Genomic DNA, 20,698 nt, shown 5'->3' with positions numbered 1-20,698 from the left:
TGGTGTGAATCCATTAGATGATTTTTAATTCCACTATTTTGTGTATCCTAAGTTTTAATTTATCATTTTCATTGATAGTTTTTACATTACCGTTTACAACCCTCTTTATTATTTTCTCATCAGTCTTATAAACTGTTGACATCGAATTTTTGTAATAAAGTTATATGTCATTTGATGTTTTATCAGTGTTCCTTTTTTTGTTCAATCACGATCTTTTTTGCTAATAATTTTTTTCAATGAATGTTCTTTTGTAATCATCGTTAATTAGCATGTTGGTTATCCGTTTGAGTTAAGTTACTCTGTCCTCTGGATCTGTAGAATGTGTGAAGGCTTGATTAAAAAATGATGAGACCGTGCTTGTTTGGTAAGCTTCCCTGCATTCACTCCGTCCATTCAAAAAAAATGCTTTCATGTAAATATATATATGAAAATTGCAGTCTAAAATAATTAGAAATTTTATTTTTAATTTGAATAAATTGAATAATATCGATAAAATAATTGTTTGAAAAATTGAAAAACTTAGTTACAAACTCAACAATGCAGAAAATGCGGTGATATTTCTTAATAACTGTATACACGACAATCTGAACCCAAATATATATATATATATATATATTTATCAACTTGCACTGATGATGGTTCATTCGGAATTGAAATATGGCCTTATTTACAGTATTTGCAATTTAGAAAATAAGTTTATTTTGAATTTTAATAAACTAAACGTTCTTCAAAATACTTTAGTGAGACAAATCGAAAAAACGAACTACAAGCATATTAACGCCAAACATTCGGTAGAATTTATAAAATATTGTAAAAATTTATATATCTATATATACCAAATTAAATCAAATTTTGAATTTATATAGCGCCAATTGTAATTGCTTCTCATCAGCGCTCTCCTTGTATAAAGCATGTTGAAACCAAACCATAGTCGGTGGAGATCACTAGGAGTTACCAAATAGGTATGTCTTTAGATGTTTTCTGAACTCAGCTAGTGATAACTCAGTAATACGTAATTTGATAGGTAGGCTGTTCCAAAAATCAGGCCCAGCAACTGCAAAATCTTTATCTGCTGTTTTCAGATTCCAATCTCTAACATACAGCATGTTTGAATCAGCAGACCTTAGACGCCGATGGGATGACATAGATATAAGATCTAATAGATCTAATACTTGTATCCTCTAAATATTTCGGAGCCAGACCATTCAAAATTTTAAATACCATTACACCCAACTTGAACATGATTCCTTGTTTAACAAGCAGCCAACGCAACTCCTTTTGAATTGTTGATGCACGATCAAATTTTAATTTGCGGCATATCATTTTAGCAGCCTGGTTCTGAACCATCTAAAGTTTAGACAACAGTTTATCAGCTATACCATACAATTACAATGACTGTTACAATAATCCAATCTAGAGTTGACGAAAGCATGTACTAATAATGTCTACCGATTTCGTGACTTGACGTAACTGACGTAGTAAGAACATGCATTTTTAACCAATAGATTGACTGGTGGACCCATTATCAAACGAAAGTCCATCACAATTCCCAAATTGGTGACCGTTTTACTGAAAGAAGAATTTTGATTGCCCGTTGTTGAATATTTATTATCTGATGCCTTTGTTCTAAGAGAATTGATTCGGCTAGTCAAAATTATAATGGTTGTTATTGTAATGTAAGATTTCAACATTTTGGTCAAGATTTGTTTAGTAATTTTAGTTTTGTGGGTTTTTTCATGTGATTTTTTATAGCGCCAGTTTGTACGTGCATCGTGAGTCTTCTCGATAAGTTGGCCGTCGTCATACCAATATATTCAAATTATAATATCACCAATATTACATTTGAATAAATATATTAGATGGTTATGATCCATTATCGATTCTGGTTTACTAGTGCGGTTGTCTTTCATCACAAGAGATGACGTTCTTTGGTTGGAGTAGTATATTCTTCGTAGTACAATACTATCATTTTTGTTGCATAAAATAAACAAAAATTTTGGTTTTGAACTAAAGAATCTTGAAAATGAGTTACGATCATTTTACAAAACCTAAATTTAACTACAAGAAAAGTGTTGCTAGTGATAGTCATGGGAACAAAACATTTCCACAAGGACCTCTACGGACAAAATTTTTTCTTTCAAATTGATTATACAGCGTTAAAACGGTTGGTCAATTTCAGAGATCCAGAAGAACAGGTAGCACAATGGTTAAAACTATTACAAATAACTTTGAAATTATGCACCGTAAGGGGACCTTCCCCCACAATGCCGATGCTTTTCTTCCATCATACTTGTTTACCAGGTTGTAAATACTGCAGTCGACTGGAAGAGGCAGAGAATGTACGAAAAATTACGATGTCGGAAGACACAGGATAGGCATGCCCTGGTTCGTTCAAGGCAGCCGACCAGCCTCCGACGGGTTCATCTGCTTCCGCGCGACCGCCTCTTACCGCTGCACCTGTCATCAACTCTCATGTTGCTACACGCGGTTCTTTGGCGTCGGTCTCGGAGAGTCCCTCCCAAGTAGATTTTTTACATGTTTTTGACAGGCTGACGGTAGTTTTGAGAACTGCCCATCTGTATGATCACGTTCCCAAACCGTGCAGAGACAAGGTACCTAAAGCATTGTCGGCTTTATTGACGGCCGTTTGCGAGGATCCCTGCGACGCGGCCCATTGGTGCAGGCTCCAATGTTTTTTTGCATTTGTTTTGTTCAAGCCCACCAGGGGCGGTCGCAGGACTAATCAAGCCAATTACGTTATTAAACGGTTGGCCGAATTCGGTTCGACCGAGGTCGAGATTATATTGACAAGCTTCAACACTGACCACAACACCAAACCGCGTAAGCACAATCCAAACAGTTGGATTAGTGCAGTAACCACTCGGATTGAACAGGGCAGTCTCTCGGCGGCCGTCAGACTTGCTTGTTTGCCCGCAGGCCTGGCGGAGAGCTCGCCTGAGACACTTGCTAAACTCAAAGCTATTCATCCCAGTGCTCCATTGAACAGGCGAGCTTTCCCCACGCAGGAGCCGTCCAATGGTCGCGTTTCACCAACCCAGGTGTCGACGGCTTTAAAGTCGTTTAATAATGGTTCATCGGGAGGCCTTGATGGCTTGAGGCCTCAGCACATAAAAGATTTACTTTCCGGTCCGACGCCCACCGATGAATTGTTAAATAACCTCACCCGGTTTGTAAATTTGTTGTTATCTGGGGTCTGCCCTCCCGCGGTTAGCCGTTTCTTTTTTGGGGGCCGTCTGGTGGCTTTAAACAAAAAAGATGGAGGGATCAGACCCATCGCGGTGGAGAATTTCTGGAGGAGGCTGGCCAGTAAGTGCGCTCTGGCGCTAGTGTTGGAATAGGTCAAAGCCAAACTCTATCCTATCCAATTGGGCGTCGGTGTGAAAGGTGGTGCTGAGGCGGCCGTCCACGCCGTACGTGAACTGATTTCAGCACTTCCAAAACGGTGGGGATTCTTGAAGATTGATTTCAAGAACGCTTTCAACACCCTGAGAAGAGACTCAATGTTAGAGGCAGTTAAGCAGCACTGTCCTCAAATTTATAATTTTTGTCATTCCGCATATGGCCGAGTCTCTTCTCTTGGTTACGACGCCTGGGTGGTTGAATCGTGCGAGGGCGTACAGCAAGGCGACCCTTTGGGACCGATGCTTTTTGCTCTAACCCTTCACCCGCTGTTGACGAAGTCATCCTCGGCGTTTGTTTGTGGCTACCTGAACGATGTCAGCTTGGCCGCAGAGGGTAACATCTTAGCGGACGACTTCCTGTGGCTGAGGGTAGGCGCTTCCATCATTGGTCTTGAATTAAACACAAACAAGTGTGAACTACATGTAAATGACACGTTTCAAATGCCACACGTGCTGGCTAATGTCCCCACAGTGCCCCATTCATCATTAAATTTTTTAGGCACTCCAATGATGGCCGGCGATCATCAGAACAGGTTTTTTAATAAAAAACTTCTTGAGCTAAGATTTGCCCTCGAACGTGTCTCTCTTCTCCCGGTCCACGACGCGCTGACAATCATCCGCGGCGTTTATGAATACATGCCAAACGGCGCATCATTTATACGAAGCGTGTGATAGCCGGGAATCTTTTCGTATTTATTTGTGAATATTCGAATCGAACCCGGTCACTTCCCACACTGCAAAACAGCACCTGGCGACCATATTAGGAAATCAGGAAAAAAAACCATCTGGAACTGTATCAAATCGACAGGCTTTCTTGGCAGACACAGGCAGACTTGTGTAGGATTCTTGATGTCGATGATGCCTAATTAATGTTCATTGCATAATGCCAATTAAACGAAAATAAATTTGTGGTGGTTGCTTTTGTTTCTAGAGTTTTGTGCGACAGATAAGTTAACATAGAAGCGAATTGATTGTCAAGTATGTCAGCATCAATGGGTTGAGCAGTTGAAATTAAAATGTTGAAAGATTATTCATAATTTCTGATGCAACTGGGAATGCTCCACATAGTTTTGTTTCCACATATACTGTTTGTAAAAGTCTTTGCGTTGAAGTTGGTGATGAAGTTTTTGATGTAGTCGGTTATTTTTATTGATGTTCCTTGATTTCATTAAATTTTTTTGACAGTAAGTATTTTATGTATGGGCTGATCTTTGATGATGGATAGAAGATGATGTTGAATGGTGACTTATCTTGTACTACCACCGTAACGATCTCTCGTTTTGGTAAATGTAACTCGAGATCCAATATGATAATAAAATAAATAGGGCATATTTTACGTTACTAGCAATAAATGTGTTAGTAGTAAATATTTAAGTAGTGAGTAATAATTTTAAGATGTTGGAAAAATACAAAATTTTAAAAAAAGTAACTAGGAAAACTGTGTTCATCGACAAAAAAGTAAAAGTGCACGATAAAATCGCGTAAAAACAAGCATAAGAGCATAAATCTGTATGTTTTTTATAAATAAGTTTGCAAAACAAATTTAACAAATTAAATAGTTTATCAAAAGAAATTTTTAAACAAAGTTTTAACAAATGATTAACGTTATTGCTTTATTAAAATAATTTGTAAGATGTTTTAAAAATGTAAATTACTAAGTTAAATTATATGCAATGGGATAAAAATATTCCATAACTGAGGAAGTAGACCAGAGTCTCAAGGTCAATGTAAACTACATGGATTTTTAGAAAGTGTTTGACAAGGTTTTCCACACCCGTTTATTGTTCAAACTTCAAGGGTATGGTGTAAATGGAAAGTTATTATAGTAAAATGGATTGAGAAACATTTCAGCAACAGAGTTTTTCAGGTCTAACTAGATGATGCCTTATCAGAGCCAAAACCGGTTTTGAGTGGGGTCCCTCAAGGTGAGGTTTTGAGCCCGTTGTTTTTATTATTTATATTAACAACATTTCATTTTAAAAATATATAGAGTATTGAAGAGTGAAGAGGACAAAAACAATTTTATGCGCAATATTGGTAAATTAAGTTTGGTTTAAAAATTAGAAATTGAAAATAAACACAGATTAATGTCTGTTGTTACAAATTTGCTTTAACAAACCGTGTTTACCCTACACCATTTTGGATGGCAACGGATCTTTTCATCTGCCGGTGGTTAAAGAAGTTTCAGCTCTTGGAATCACTGAAAATGATAAATTGATGTTCAATAGCTATGTTTTGAAGGTAATTCACAAAGCAAACTCTATGCTGGGTTTCATTTCCAGGAATTTCATATAACTTTCAGATAACGTTTTTGTAACTTTATAAAAGTCATTGGTGAGGTCGCACATAGAGTACGGTGTCCAAGTATAGAATCCTTACAGAGTCGGTTTAATATAATAGCTGGAAAAAGTTCAGAGAAGGACAACGCGTGTGAGAACATCCTGTTTCTCATACGAAGACCAGTTGAGGAAATTGGAGTTGCCATATCTGGTCTATAGACGTCTAAGAGTCGGGTTTATTTTGTTATATAGAATAATACATGGTTAGCTCTCTGCCAATGTTGTCTCTACGTCACTGTTTGCACACAATGTTTGTGCAAGGGGTAATAACTTCAAGCTAACTAAAGGTTCTAGTCATAAAGACTAACGTAAATTTTTTTTCGAATAGAGTGGGGTTAGAAAAGAACAAACTATCTTCGGCCGCTGTTAATGCCATCTTTTTGAGCGGATTCAAGTCAGCAGTCGATAGGTATTATAGTTACTACAGTGACTCCAAGTTCAGCTGGCCATCCAATTCAGTTAAATTCATTTTGCTTGTTTAATTAAAATTAGATTCGTTTGCCATTTATCGATTTATTTATCATCATTTTGGTTTTTGCGTACATTCTTATAGGTTCACGTGTTTATATTCAGTTCAATTTTGTAGACACTGTTTTTGCTAATTCCATCTGATATATTTTTATTTTAATTTTTCTGTATTTCTTTAGCAAGGGGTTATGCCAGTGCCTCTTGAAATAATTATAATAACAATTTCAATTTTAAAATTGACATTGAATAAGTGATAATTTTTGAATTTTTCTTTGCGGCATTTTGTCATTCGCCATTGTGTCGGCGCTATTTTGTCATGCACCATTTTGTCGCAGAAATTTGCGCTTTTTGGATAAGCTATTTTGTCAAAAAATGTTTGCGCTATTTTACGCCATTTTGTCGACTCATTTTGTCGTGCGCTATTTTGATGGGTCACTAGAAAATCTTTGAAGAGACGGAGTTGGGGAAAGAACAGCTTTATGATGCGGATAGACAAAAAAGAAAACTATTCAGCATCTATTTTTTAACATTTTCAACCTATATGCGACGATGTTGTTAGGACGGACAAAAAAACTTTTTGTTTTTTTTTGTTTCTTATAATATACAAGTATTATAAACTACAAAAATAAATTGAAATTTTAGAGCGAACAAGCTTCCAACCAGTTTTTTATGTAATCAAACAAAATAGCGTGTTATAAATGATTGCGTTAGATGGGGCTTAAACATTTATTATTTGACAAATCTAGTGATGAAGATAGTCTTAGTATTAATGAAAAACATGCACCTAGCAAATATGGAAAGTATAGCCTGAATATTTAGTGACAGTCAAACTTACTATGTGAATCGTTTGAAAAATTATGTAGATAGACAATCTAGAAAATCTGATAAACTACAAAAAAATCAATATCAAAAAGTGGTATTTGGTTTGACTAAAAATTTAAAAGGTTCTGGAAGCTTTTATTTTTTTACAAACTTTAAAAAAACAGTGGAAAAAGATAAATAAAAATTCTACTTGAATTTATTACATTAAAAGGTAGAGATGTGTTTTCTTACAAGTTTGTTTGTCATATTGATGCAACTGTAGTGCCATATTGCCCTAAAACAGCAGAGATTGTAACCAGTATGCATAACCAAGGTGACGTAGACAACACATCCGTTTCAAATAAGCCACTTATGATTTAAGATTACAAATCAACCAAAAGTTGACTTGACACAGCAAATAAAATGCTAAGGCTGTATACTATCATTACGAATGACTAGAAGGCGGCCAACGGCAGTATTTAAATATAAGTGCTTTGAATGCATATTTCATGTAGGTTATGTTGAATCCTGACTGGGATGCTAAAAAATCACATAAAAGAAAAGCATCCTTTTCAAATTGGAGAGTTAGTTTTTCAAGATAATTGTAATTTATTTATAAAATTAAAATTATAGCCTATTAACATTTTACACAGAGCATGATAAATTTAAGTCAAAAAAATTTATGGTAGAGACTGGAACTCCCGTAGTGGTCACAAAAGGGGGCAGATGTTATGTCTGTTCTACAGCCAAAAATAAAAAATGGCACTTAAGACAAACCGACATGCAGAGAGTATGTTTTTATTATAGGTAAAATTATATCAAAAATTTAAAAAACACAAATTATTAATTTTTTAAGAAAAATTTTACATTATATTAAACTTTATAATAAAACACTAATTCACTTTATTAATTACATAATATATCTCCTTGCAATTGAATTTTTTAAACGTATTTCATTCAAAATTTAAAAAGAATTTTTTCTATATTATTAAAGCTAACTGATATCGATTTTATCCTGGACACAAATTTTCTGTCGTCGCAGGATTAAATTCGTCAAACAGATTAATAAAAATAATAATTTAATTTATCTTAATTCAAACCCGAAAACCTAATGAACATTTAATACAATTTAAACATGTCATCGTTGTTCTTGATTATGATTACCTTTTTTAGCAGCCATTGTTGCATAAATATTTTCAAATGTTATTCAGTGGAAAATATTTAACTACACCAAATTTATATTTTTTTCAATTGTAATATTATGCTAGATATTTTAAAAGTATAAAATTGAGATCGAAATATAAAATACAAGTATTTGATTTTTTATTAAAAATGCTAATGTAAACTGAAACGCCATATACAGGATTCAGCCTGTAGTGTAACGATACAAGCTGACCATTGTTTTATTGTGTAGATGGTAAAGACACTTTAGCTATGAATTGAAAATTTCAATCTTTTAGGGCGGCATGATGGCTTAGTGGTTAAAGGTGCCTGGTCCTGTGGCGCAAGTGCCTGCAGTGACTGGGTTCGAATATGACAAGAAAATCCCCGCCTATCGCATGATTTGTGTGCTGCCTCGGTTCTTAGCACGCCGTTTGTGTGTTGTTGATTCTTCTAAACTTTGGGAGAGTGCACAGGACCTTTGACCCTCTTTAACTTATTTACTAAAACTTTTATTTTATCATAAAACTATTTCTACACGCATTGTTAATACCTAGTATTTTAACAATAATTAATAAAATTTTGTCATAATCGGTTAATATTTGTCGAACACTTCGTTAAAAATCTATAAACATTTTAATCAATACATATATCTATACACACACACAAACACATCAAACACACATAAATACACACACAATTACACACACAACTACACACAAATATTAGAGTCCCAAGCGGAGAAGATTTTTCCAAACCGCAACCTCCCGCATCCGCAGAGTTAACGTCCGCAACCGCCCGCATCCGCACTGCTCATTATCCGCATTCAGACCGCATCCGCACCACACCCGCGAAAAGGCAACATAAATCGGCCGCCTTAATTTCATGTTTAAAATTAGAAGATTGCAATGCTAGAGAGCAATTTATTTACAATGTAATTACAATATAAGATAAATTATACGAGAAGAGTTTAATAAATTTGTAACAACGAGCTCAAAATGAACGACGATGACTCAAGCTATTTATTTATTTAATATCTATTAAGATGTTGTTATATGTTGGTCGTGCCTATATAATGTATATATGTATATATATATACATATATAAACTTTGTATATATATATATACAAAGATTATATAAATTGTATATAATATATATAATTTGTATATATATATATATATATACAAAAAATATAAAAATTTTTGAGTATAAATACATATATATATATATATATATATATATATATATATATATATATATATATATATATATATACAGTAAATTAAAATCTACAGATTTTCTAACGTTGGATAGTTTTTTATTAAATTTTTCAACTTTTCGAAAAAAATTCCAAAGTCTTGTCGTCTTGTCGTCATTATTTATTTTATTAACGTTAGAATAATATACAGTTTTCCAATTCATTCATTTATATTTATTAAGTTCTACTTTATGAGCTCGAAACTTTGAAGAAAGAATAAGTCAAACTATCTTCCAAAGGCAACACAAGTGCGGAAAAAGCCAATGACACAAGTGAAATGTTCAACCTGGCATCTTCGGAAAAAATTAGGGATAATTTGCCGTTGTTTGCTGTTGTTGTAATCTAGCGTTTGCCTAATGATAGCTGTCAATTTGACTCTACAAACTTAGTAGATAAATTCTCTAAAATTGAAAAAATAATAAATAACAATAATAACATATGCAAAAAAATTTTGTCTAGTTCCTTAAAAATTATAATAATAATACGGTTACAGTTACAGATTATAGCCGTAGCTATGCAAGAAGTGTTAGCATCCCTGTTAATTACTCTAATTCTTTTTATATTTATGAAGATAATGAATCTGAAATTTTAGATGTGGTTGCTAATATGAAAAATACCAAATCCTTATCAGATGATGAACTCAGCAACTATATAATTAAAAACTGCTTATACAATATCACTAAACCTCTTGCTTATATATATATATATATATATATATATATATATATATATATATATATATATAACTTATCATTCAAACAAGGTGTCTTCCCCACAGTATTTAAAACTGCTCGTATAATTCCTATATATAAAAATGATGATAAACGTTTGGTCTCTCATAGGATTTACTAATCCGTTTGATCTCCGGATCATTTTAATTACATTCTTGCAATTTTATTTTGTTTGAGTTGATTTGTTTTTGATAAAGGATTAATTAATGTGTATGTGTATATGTTTGTGTATATGTATGTGTGTATGTATCTTGATATTATTGAATTTCTTTCTGTTTATATTTTGGCAATTACTAATTTTCATTTGTTGGTCTGTTGAACTACGTGTCAATGTTTTTATGCTGATTCTATTCATTATATTTGTATTAATTTTTGTAGCCTTCACGCAAGTTTAAGTTTAAAATTCTGTTTATATTTAGTTTACCTTTGACATTGAGCAATGAAATTGAATTATATATATATATATATATATATATATATATATGAATTATATAATATATATATATATATATATATATATTATAAAAAAACTTGCATAGCGCCTTTTATAGAACTACCCAAAGGCGCTATCCGACATAACCAAAAATAAAAATTTTGTCCATTTAAGTGATCAAACAAAAACATAAATATTTCGAAAGCAAAAATATAAAAAAATGTCATCAACAAAGAATCAATAAATAAGGTTCCCTAACACAATTCATACACACTCACAAAGAGTACGCACACCCACGATCAATATACAAACACGCACCCAAAACATCCAGCGATTGTAAGTACAGATACAATTACAGCAATAAATACAAAAAGGCTGAATAACTTTTAGAAGTTACTAGATATAATTGTTATTTTATCAGTTATATCAATTAACAGTTATATTATAGATATAACAGTTATCTCATCTACTCAACAAAACCTAAAGCAGAGAATAATTAATTTCCTGAAGAAAACATGCACGTACACACACACACACACACACTCACAAACATACATATAAATAAAATAAAAAATGATAACTAAATAAATAGGTTTATTTGACCTCATATCAATCATAAATATTTGTACACCTTCAAATTCAAGCTCATTCAATAGCAATTGTTGTCCACAAATATTATTATACAATAAATAGTATGCATTGTTAACGATTTTTCAGGCAAACCATAAAATAGGCTGTTGCAGTAATCCAGTCTAGAATGAATAAACGAATGCAAGTAACTTTGAATAACATCTCTGGTTAAGCTTTTGCGGATTATTTTTAATTTTTGCAGTTGTAGGGTTGCAGTTCCAGATAAAAACTTGATATGTTCAGTCATTGCCAGCCTAGAATCAAAAATGACACCCAAGTTTGTAGTTTTGGGAATGAAGTTTATATTTGAGCCTTCAATGATAACTGAATAAATTTTAATTCTAAGCAGCTGTTGCCAAGTTCCAACCAAAAGAATTTGCGTCTTGCTTTGATTGAGCTTAAGACGATTATTTGTCATCCATTTCTTGATCTCTTGGCAAAACGATCAACTACAAGATGAAAGTTGCTATACAATTCTGTGGCGAATAGCTGAATATCATCTGCAAATGCATGACACTCCAAACCATGTAATCTGATTGCCTCAATAATAATTTTAGAGGTGTAAAGAATAAACAAGATCGGTCTGAGAACCGAGCTCCGTGGAACACCAAATCTTATCGTTTGAACCGAAAAGGTCTTATTTGCGTAGATTACCTGCTGTGTTATGTCTGTTGAGTACAACCGAAACCATTGCTCGACAGAACCAGTTAGTCCAAATCTATGATTAAGACGTTTCAGAAGAATGCAATGGTCGACACAGTCAAAAGCCGAACTCATATCTAAGAATCAAAGAAAAGATGGTTTTCTGTCGTTTATATTTTCATGCAACTTAGATAACACATGCAACAAAGCAGTTTCGGTAGAATGATGTTTTCTATAACCAGACTGATATACCGGTAACAAATTGTTTTTATCTAAGTGTTTCATAAGCTCCTTAGAAACTAATCTTTCAATTAATTTTGACATGAACGACAGATTTGAAACCGGTCTATAATTATTAAGATCAGAATTGTCTAATTTTTTCTTTTTCAAAAAAGTAGAAATTGTAACATGCTTTAACATAGCCAAAAACTCACCAGTGCGTAAACATAAGTTTATAAAATCAGTCAAATATTTTGAAAACAATTTTACATATTTTTTGAAAAAGTGTGAAAGAACACAATCCAGTGAACATGTTTTAGATGGAGAGTTCAAAACTGATTCAACAATTTCGCTTTCGTCATAAACAAGAAAAACTGAAAACAAGTTGCTGCAGCAAACACCAGATGAATGATCAAACTTCTCATCATGCACCATCGATTCTTGTACATTTTTTAACATTTTTAATTTTGTCATAAAAGAATGTAGCAAAATCGTTCATATAATCAAAATATATATATATATATATATATATATACATATATATATATATATATATATATATATTCTTGTGAAATTAGGATTTAGACCATATTCGATACAGTTTTCAATAAAATCAACCGCGTAAATACAATTATTATGTTTATACATTAATTTTTCAAGTTTTCTAATTAAAATTTTATTATAATTATTTAATTTATTAAGTAAAAAACTAAAATTATTATTGTTCATGATTATTAATATAAGTAATTGCAAAAAGCTTTTTCGATATAAAATATATCATCGTCAGAGCAAAATATTTTTAAATAATAACGAAAATTACCGTTTATAAATAAATGACGTCATACAGTATAACTTAATTTTAAGCGCGAAACATTTTTGAAAATATTATTATTAATTATTATATACTATATATTTAACATATTGATAAAATTAATTTTAAATTATTTGCATAGATATATATTAGAATTAAACAAAATAAATTAATATTAAAATTTTAAAAATTGCTGAAAAAACGACCATAAAGTAAATCAACATAATAAAAAGCAAAAATCATACTACAATATTCATGTTTCCAAATTTATGGTTAACGGTAATAAACAAACTCCGACCAAAAACAAATACGAGTACAACAAGCCCACACCGCACCACTGCGCCATCGATCATCCATTTGTGACCGAACGCCGTCGGTCTCGAGCGGATTGTTCCCTGGCATCATTATACGGGATGTAATATATAATATATTTTATGACCGTCTATTATCATTATCACCAACAATACTATATATTTTTCAATATTTTCAATATTTTATCACTTAATATTATTTTAGCTATCTTATTTATTACATTATATATTTAATATTATAGGATTTTAACAATTTAAGCCTATCATCTTAATAATTATCTTAATAATGTATTTATATACCATCAAACTTAACTTTCCATAAATATTAAAATTAAACTTTCCATAATTAATATAATAACTGCACTATGCCACCAACCACACTTTCAAAATTTTTCAATACGATTTTGTTTTATTTTATTTTATTTCACTAATTCTATACTATTTATTTAATTTTATTTAATAGTTTAAAATATGTTGGTTTCACCAAGGTAATTGCATTCACTCATATATTTCTGCATGTTTAAAAGTAATTTTTTTCGTGATTTTATGTTTTAACAATTTGACTCAGGCTCTGACGATGGCACTAGCCGAAACGGCCGTCAGCAAAAGCGTTGTTTTAAATAAAGTTGAATCTACCAATCTACGACGTGTTGAATTATTATTCAAAAAAGTAATAACAATTTGGGGAATTATTTTTAATAAAACCTGCTTATCCGAAAACCTCGTTCCAAATTATATATATATATATATATATATATATATATATATATTATTTATTTATTCAATTTTATTCATTAATTCAAATCAAACAAATGTAAGAAATGAAAATAATGATACGGAGATCAAAAAAGAAAAAAGATCTTATGATATACCACCGTTAAACAGAACAATAACATTAAAAGTCCTTAAATATAAACAGAATTTTGAACTTAAACTTGCGTGAAGGCTACAAAAATTAATACAAATATAATGAATAGAATCAGCATAAAAACAGTATAAAGAGAAAGAAATTCAATGATATCAAAATAAACTGTTCTTTGCAATCATTGCCAATAGCTTTCTAAATATAAATAAATACGTTGATACCTCTGTACAAAAGGGAAGAATTCCAAGTGTTCCAGGATGCTTGAAACACGCATCAATGATCTGGGAAGCAATCCAACGAGCAAAAACAAACAGACTGAGTCGTTGTCTGGTCGGATCTAGTAAATGCTTATAGCGCTGTACCGCACAATCTGCTATGCAGATATTTCATGTTCCTGGTAAAATTATCGACATTTTGTTAAATTATTTCAGCGGGTTCAGGATGCGACTTACTACGAGCGACTTCACTTCGGATTGGATCTAGTTAAATCGCTATGGGCTGTTCTATTTAACCAACCCTGTTTGGTTTGGCAATGCAAGTCATGTTGGATGCTTTATTACAAAGTTAACTTGAGTGGATGTGTTTGTATGCCTTCGTTGAAAGCATTTATGGACGACAATATTGTTTTTTGACAAACTCAGCGTGAAACTGTAAGAAAATTTTGCAGACGCTAGATGAGTTGATGTGGAGTGAAATAAAGTTCAAGCCGGAAAAATCTCAAAGCCCGGTCAAATGATTTTAACTTTGCTTCAAAATTTGGTCAAAAGTTTGGGCAAATGGTACCACTCATCTTTGAAAAATTCAGAAGAAAAAGGAGAACTGCTGAATTTATCTAAGCAGTACGTGGAAACCGTGGACAGCCAGAATGTGTGGGGTAAGTTTAAAGTCTGGTTGATGCAGTTGGTGGTGATTCCAAAACTACTATGGCCTATGTCAGTGTATAAGTTCAACCTTAACACAGTAAAAAAAAATGGAAAAGAAAATTAACCGTTATACAAAAAAATGTCTTGGTCTACCTGCGGGTTTGTCATCGCTTGTCAATGGATCAATGGATCATCATCATCATCATCAAACATCAATGAATGCTTGACAACTCGGCAGACCAATGTATAACCTGGTTTAAGCCACTCTTGAAAACGGGGAAAACGGATAGCCACAAATGAAATAGATTAGACTTGGCAAAATAATCTTTGAAACTTAAGGAAATTGTTGGAGCAGTGAAAAGCGCAAAACACGGCGTAGGCTGGTTTCAAAATAGGTGGTAGTCCAAGGTCAACAACAAAACAAAAATTCAAATGATTATTGAAGAAAGACGTAATGAGTACAAGAGAGAAAGAGTGGTGGCATCAGTGCAGCAAAGTCAACAGGGCAGATGGTCGCCCTGGAAAGAAGTGTTGCAGAGAACATCGTATATGAATACGTGCTAATCAACGCATCACATACGAAGCATGTTATAGGTGGGAATCTTTTTGTCATATTCGAATCGAACTTGGTCACTGTGAAACAGCATCAAGCGACCTTAACCACTAGGCTGGAAAAAATACTATCTGAAACGCTGAAAGAGAAATGAAGAAATCTCTATTGTTAATGCTTCTTAAACCTGGTCAGGAAAGAGGACCATCGACCGATTAAAGGCATTTGATTTGGAGACAGCTGGAAAAGATCAATGGGACTGAACATCAAACAACTAAAAAAATTCTGATGTTGATAAAAGAAGAAAGATTGATTATTAGTACCATCAAATCTGGTAAAAACAAAACACCGATTAATTTAAAAAATAGTTTTGGTTTTTTTTTTGAGGCATCATTTATTAAAGGGTTCAGCTGAACTCTATCAACAAGATTATTAAATAATCCTTATTTGTAATAATAATTTCTGTTTTACTATCCAATTTGAATTTTTTCATTTATAAAAATAAAATTATGACATGAAATTAAATTTTATTTTGCAATATTAATAACAATGTTGTTTTTTTTTTAAATAAAATCCGTAAAGGATTTCTTGAAATATCATTGAATCTTCAAATTTTTAACTAACACTTTTGAAAATTCATTTGAGTTTCGAATCAAAATTTGAAAATTAAATGTTAAATGCAGTATATGCAGAGTTAACATGATATGTCCCAGGTGGAGGTAAATACATCTTTCCATACGTGTTAGGACTTTTTCCAAAATTGGGACCATACACTTGTGATGGGTAATATCTTTGTTGAGATACAAAACTTTTAAATTTGACCGGCGGTCTTCCAGAAAATGGAATTTTGACAGGTATTTTGATAGGCACTGGTACTTTAACAACTGGTCGCGAAGGCATAATCTAACAAAATGAAAAAATGTAATTAATTATCTAAATTAAATACAAAATTTTTCAAATCTGGTACGCTAATACACTCGTCCACAATCTAGCCAAATCTATCATATTACAAATAAAATTAAAAGTTGTTCACGAATTGTTATAATCAAATTTTCTGCTCGATGGTTTAGTGACAGGTGTTACAGTGACCGCTTTTGAATTCAGAAGTCATCCTAGTCTATCATGCGTAGTCTTTAATGCATTGATTTACGTGTGTTTACATCGGCTGTGTGCAGTAGTGTAGCCATAAATTTTTAGTCAAGAGGCTTTCTTTTGCCTTTTTTCTATATTTTTGCCAGTTTTTGTATTGAAATAAATGTTTTATTTAAATTAACTGTTAAACAAATTTCATTAAAATTTATATAAACATTGTGTTAAATTTAACCAAAACCTTTGACACTATGGCTGTGTTGGTGATATTAATTTTTTTAAGTTAATCAAGAGAGAATTGTACAAAAATATTTATAAATACCATTGGTAGAACTGGTTGTTGACTGATAGGTTGTTGATTAACAATAACAACTGGTTGAGATCCATTACAGCAGGAATCGTGAACTGGCGTAGTCTCAAGTGTTGAAACTAAGTTTTTTTTTTCGTAAACGGGTTCGTAAGTTTCATAAACAGTGTACGTACTGCCTATGTACTGATATTCATTGTCGGAAAGTTCTTTACATTTGTACCAAGACAGTAAAATAACAACAAATTCAATAATTGCCAGAAGCAGGACTGCGATTGGTAAAATCAGTTTGAGGATGTTTCCAGTATTTTTGCAATAGTTGGACTATAATTTTTTTAAATATTATTATTTCATATTTCAATATTATTCATAAAATTGAAATGTTACAATTAAAATGTTTTGTATAAGTACGTGAAATCTTTAAATTAGATCTATCTTGTAAAGTATTTATGTAACACATTGAAAAACACGAAGATGCCAACCAAGATCGAGTCGATGATTGCAAGCACTGAGCATACTGGCAGACAAAAGGTAATAGAAAAAATGGCAAACGTTCTATAAATATCGGGCTGAAAAAATACCATATTAAAAAAAATATTATAAAACTTTTTTCTCTAGTGTTTAAAACATTATTTATTGTTTGCTGATTTAGTTAATTTATTTAAATAACATAAATTGTACCTTAAATCAACACAAACTTACGGTGACAAAACTGAGTTCTTACCTTAAGTAAGAACTCAGTTTTTAGGCCTCTTTTCAGTGTCAGTGAAAGAGTGTAAACAGAAAGAGGGTAAAAACATTTTGTTGATTTAAATAATTCATTTAAAGTTTTATTTATAAAAACGTTTGAAAACGTTTAATAAATGTTTATTTCATTACATTATTATTATTATTATTACTATATTATTATTATTATTAGAGTATTATAAAACGCCTTTTTAAAATATCTCTCAAAGACACTAAACACGGAATAATACCAGAACACCACTATAACGGATAATTGTTCATAAATGAAATTATCCAAGTTGTAAGAAACATAAAATTCACAGCACATAATTTTTCACAAATGAAATTAGTCGCAGATGCAAAGAAAAATTTGTATAACAATCAAAAGATGTTCACAGTTGTTATTTCTAAGCAGCTCATAAAGATTTAGATATTAAAACATCATGACTCTGCCATCATTTCTTCAGATCAGAATTTTCACCAAGAGCAGCCGTGGCACTACTGTAGAATATTCATTTCCAGACCCGGACATAGCGAGGAATCACCGACAATCTTATTAGACAATGAATATAACCTTGCGTCTGTGGGTAGTCTGAACTGAAAATCATTTTTTGAAAGCAACAAACGGGAGTAGAACGTTTCTTCTTTTTAAGTCTAATTGTTATAAAATTTCAGATATCATTTTTACTAAAATCCAAAACTAATCTATCTGTCATTGTGGGTGCGTTTTTAAAACCTATGAATATTAAAACATACACACTCATATATAATATATATATATATATATATACATACAATTATTTACAAAGATCACTGCGTTTTCGGCATTATTCAACCTGTAGTTGAGTTTCTCAATTTTTCTAACGAGACAGACTTTTATCATCTTGATGAAAAGTTTCGTTAGAAACTCAACTACAAGTTGAATAATGACGAAAACGCAGTGATCTTTATAAATAATTGTATTTATGATAGTCTAAACCCAATATATGTATATAGGATTAAGATTGTCAGAAAAGCAATTATTGATAAAAATCACAGCATGTTTTAAAAACCTTAACTTCCAATTTAACTTTTCGAACGTAAATCATTTTCAAGTTTCTTTAGTTCCAAACTAAAATTTTTGTTTATTTTAGGCATGATAGAACAAAAAAGTTTTTTTCGGTGTTCTTCATCTTCGGTGTTCAAATTGATATGTTGTGTTTGTGCTCAGATGCTCAAATTTATATAATGTGCCTCTACTCTACTTCTGTGATTCCTTGTTTGTTTAAAGTGAATACATAGTTTTCACAGCAATACTTAGTTTTAAACAAACAAGGAATCATAAAATCGAAAAGTTAAATTGGAAGTTGACTAACGCCGAACATGCTGCGATTTTCATCAATGATATATATATATATATATATATATATATATATATATATATATATATATATATATATATATATATATGTTGGTAATAGACAATAATTTTTACAATATTCTATAAATTCTACCGAATGTTTGGCGTTAATATGTTTGTAGTTCGTTTTTTCGATTTTTCTCACTAAAGTTTTTTGGTGAACGTTTAGTTTATTAAAATTCAAAATAAACTTATTTTTCGAATTCATGGTGCAAATAAGGCCATATTTCGATTCCGAATGAATCATCGTCAGTGCTCCTTCTTGTATATATAGGAAAATATTGACTTTGTCAAGATTAACTTTGACGTTTTAAAAATTAACTTTGGTGTTGTAAAATTAAACTTTGATGCGAATTAGGTGTCAGGTCATCTTCTTTGGTCTCCTTTTCTTCATCGATAGCATCATATTCTACTTTGTCACTATTTACGATGCTAGTTTTTATTACTTCTTTGTTTTCGTTGTTGGTTAAGCGCCGGGTTGGAAGTGAGGTTGCCATTTTTTGTTGTATATTTATTTTTGGTTTATTGATGTCGATTAGGACTGCTTCTGCAATTTTAAGATGCGTGTAGTTGCTGTTCTGGTATATTACTTTGGTGTTGCTGTCGAGGATTTCACGGCTAATTGTGATTGAGTGTGTTGAGTCCAAATGAGATTTGATAGCACCACTCTGTTTATGCATCGTAAGCCTTCTAGTCAGTGAGGTAGTAGTAATCCCGATATATGAGTCATGTTGACGTGCACAGCCGTCAAAGGGGCAATTAAATTCATATATTACGTGATTACGCTTTAACTCAGAGTTATCTCTAGGACTGCAGTTGTTTTTCAGTATTTGGTGAGACGTCTTTTTATTGTTGTAATAAATTCGGAGTTTAACTTTACTATTTGGGTTGGTTGGTGTGACATTTTTATTGATGATATGCTTAAGAATAGCTTCATCTACCTTGTATGCTGTTGACATGTGATTTCTGTAATACAAGATGATGTCGTTATCTTGATTGTTGATACTAGGAAGGTTATTGCTGTGTAGTAATTTGTTTTTAACAATTTTTTCGATAGAGTAAGTCTTATATCCATTGTTTACAAGCAGGTTAGTGACCCTCTTTAATTCAGCGTCGCGATTTTCAATATCGGAAGAGTATGTGAATGCCCGGTTCACAAATGATTTTATTGTGCTGTCTTTAAATTGTTCAGTGCATTCACTTTGTCCATTCAAACAAATTCCTGTATTCGTTTCTTTGACATAGACCGCGGTTTTGAATCGTTCTTCGCCACGGGTGACCAACACATCGAGGAAAGGTAAACGTTGTTCCTTTTCACTTTCAATGGTAAATCTAAGTTTTGATTTGAACAAGCAGGTTAGTGACCCTCTTTAATTCAGCGTCGCGATTTTCAATATCGGAAGAGTGTGTGAATGCCCGGTTTACAAATGATTTTGAAATGATAATAGACCATAATTTTTACAATATTGGAAGTGAGGAAGTGAGTTGGAAGTGAGGTTGTCATTTTTTGTTGTATATTTATTTTTGGTTTATTGATGCCAATTACGACTGCTTCTTCAATTTTAAGATGCGTGTAGTTGCTGTTCTGGTATATTACTTTGGTGTTGCTGTCGAGGATTTCACGGCTAATAGTGATTGAGTGTGTTGAGTCCAAATGTAATATACCAAAGTA

At 32.0% G+C, this 20,698-nt stretch overlaps 2 protein-coding genes across 2 annotated transcripts; one reads left to right on the top strand and one right to left on the bottom strand.

The window, feature by feature from the left end:
• Window positions 1–657: 657 nt before the first annotated feature.
• HELRODRAFT_176112 (hypothetical protein) lies at window positions 658–4,288 on the top strand (the record flags this gene model as incomplete). Its single annotated transcript, XM_009023440.1, has 3 exons — window positions 658–672; window positions 2,397–3,187; window positions 4,231–4,288. The coding sequence occupies 3 exons, from the start codon at window positions 658–660 to the stop codon at window positions 4,286–4,288; spliced, it is 864 nt and encodes a 287-aa protein (XP_009021688.1).
• Window positions 4,289–16,171: 11,883 nt separating this feature from the next.
• On the bottom strand, window positions 16,172–18,510 carry HELRODRAFT_176111 (hypothetical protein; the record flags this gene model as incomplete). The annotated part of the gene is made up of 4 exons (XM_009023439.1): window positions 16,172–16,408; window positions 16,917–17,225; window positions 18,152–18,281; window positions 18,464–18,510. 4 exons carry the CDS (start codon window positions 18,508–18,510, stop codon window positions 16,172–16,174), a joined length of 723 nt encoding a protein of 240 aa, XP_009021687.1.
• Between the last annotated feature and the right edge of the window lie 2,188 nt (window positions 18,511–20,698).

Source organism: Helobdella robusta, assembly GCF_000326865.2.
Source record: "Helobdella robusta unplaced genomic scaffold HELROscaffold_36, whole genome shotgun sequence".
Lineage (NCBI taxonomy): Eukaryota > Metazoa > Annelida > Clitellata > Rhynchobdellida > Glossiphoniidae > Helobdella > Helobdella robusta.
This window is presented reverse-complemented; position numbering and strand designations above follow the sequence as displayed.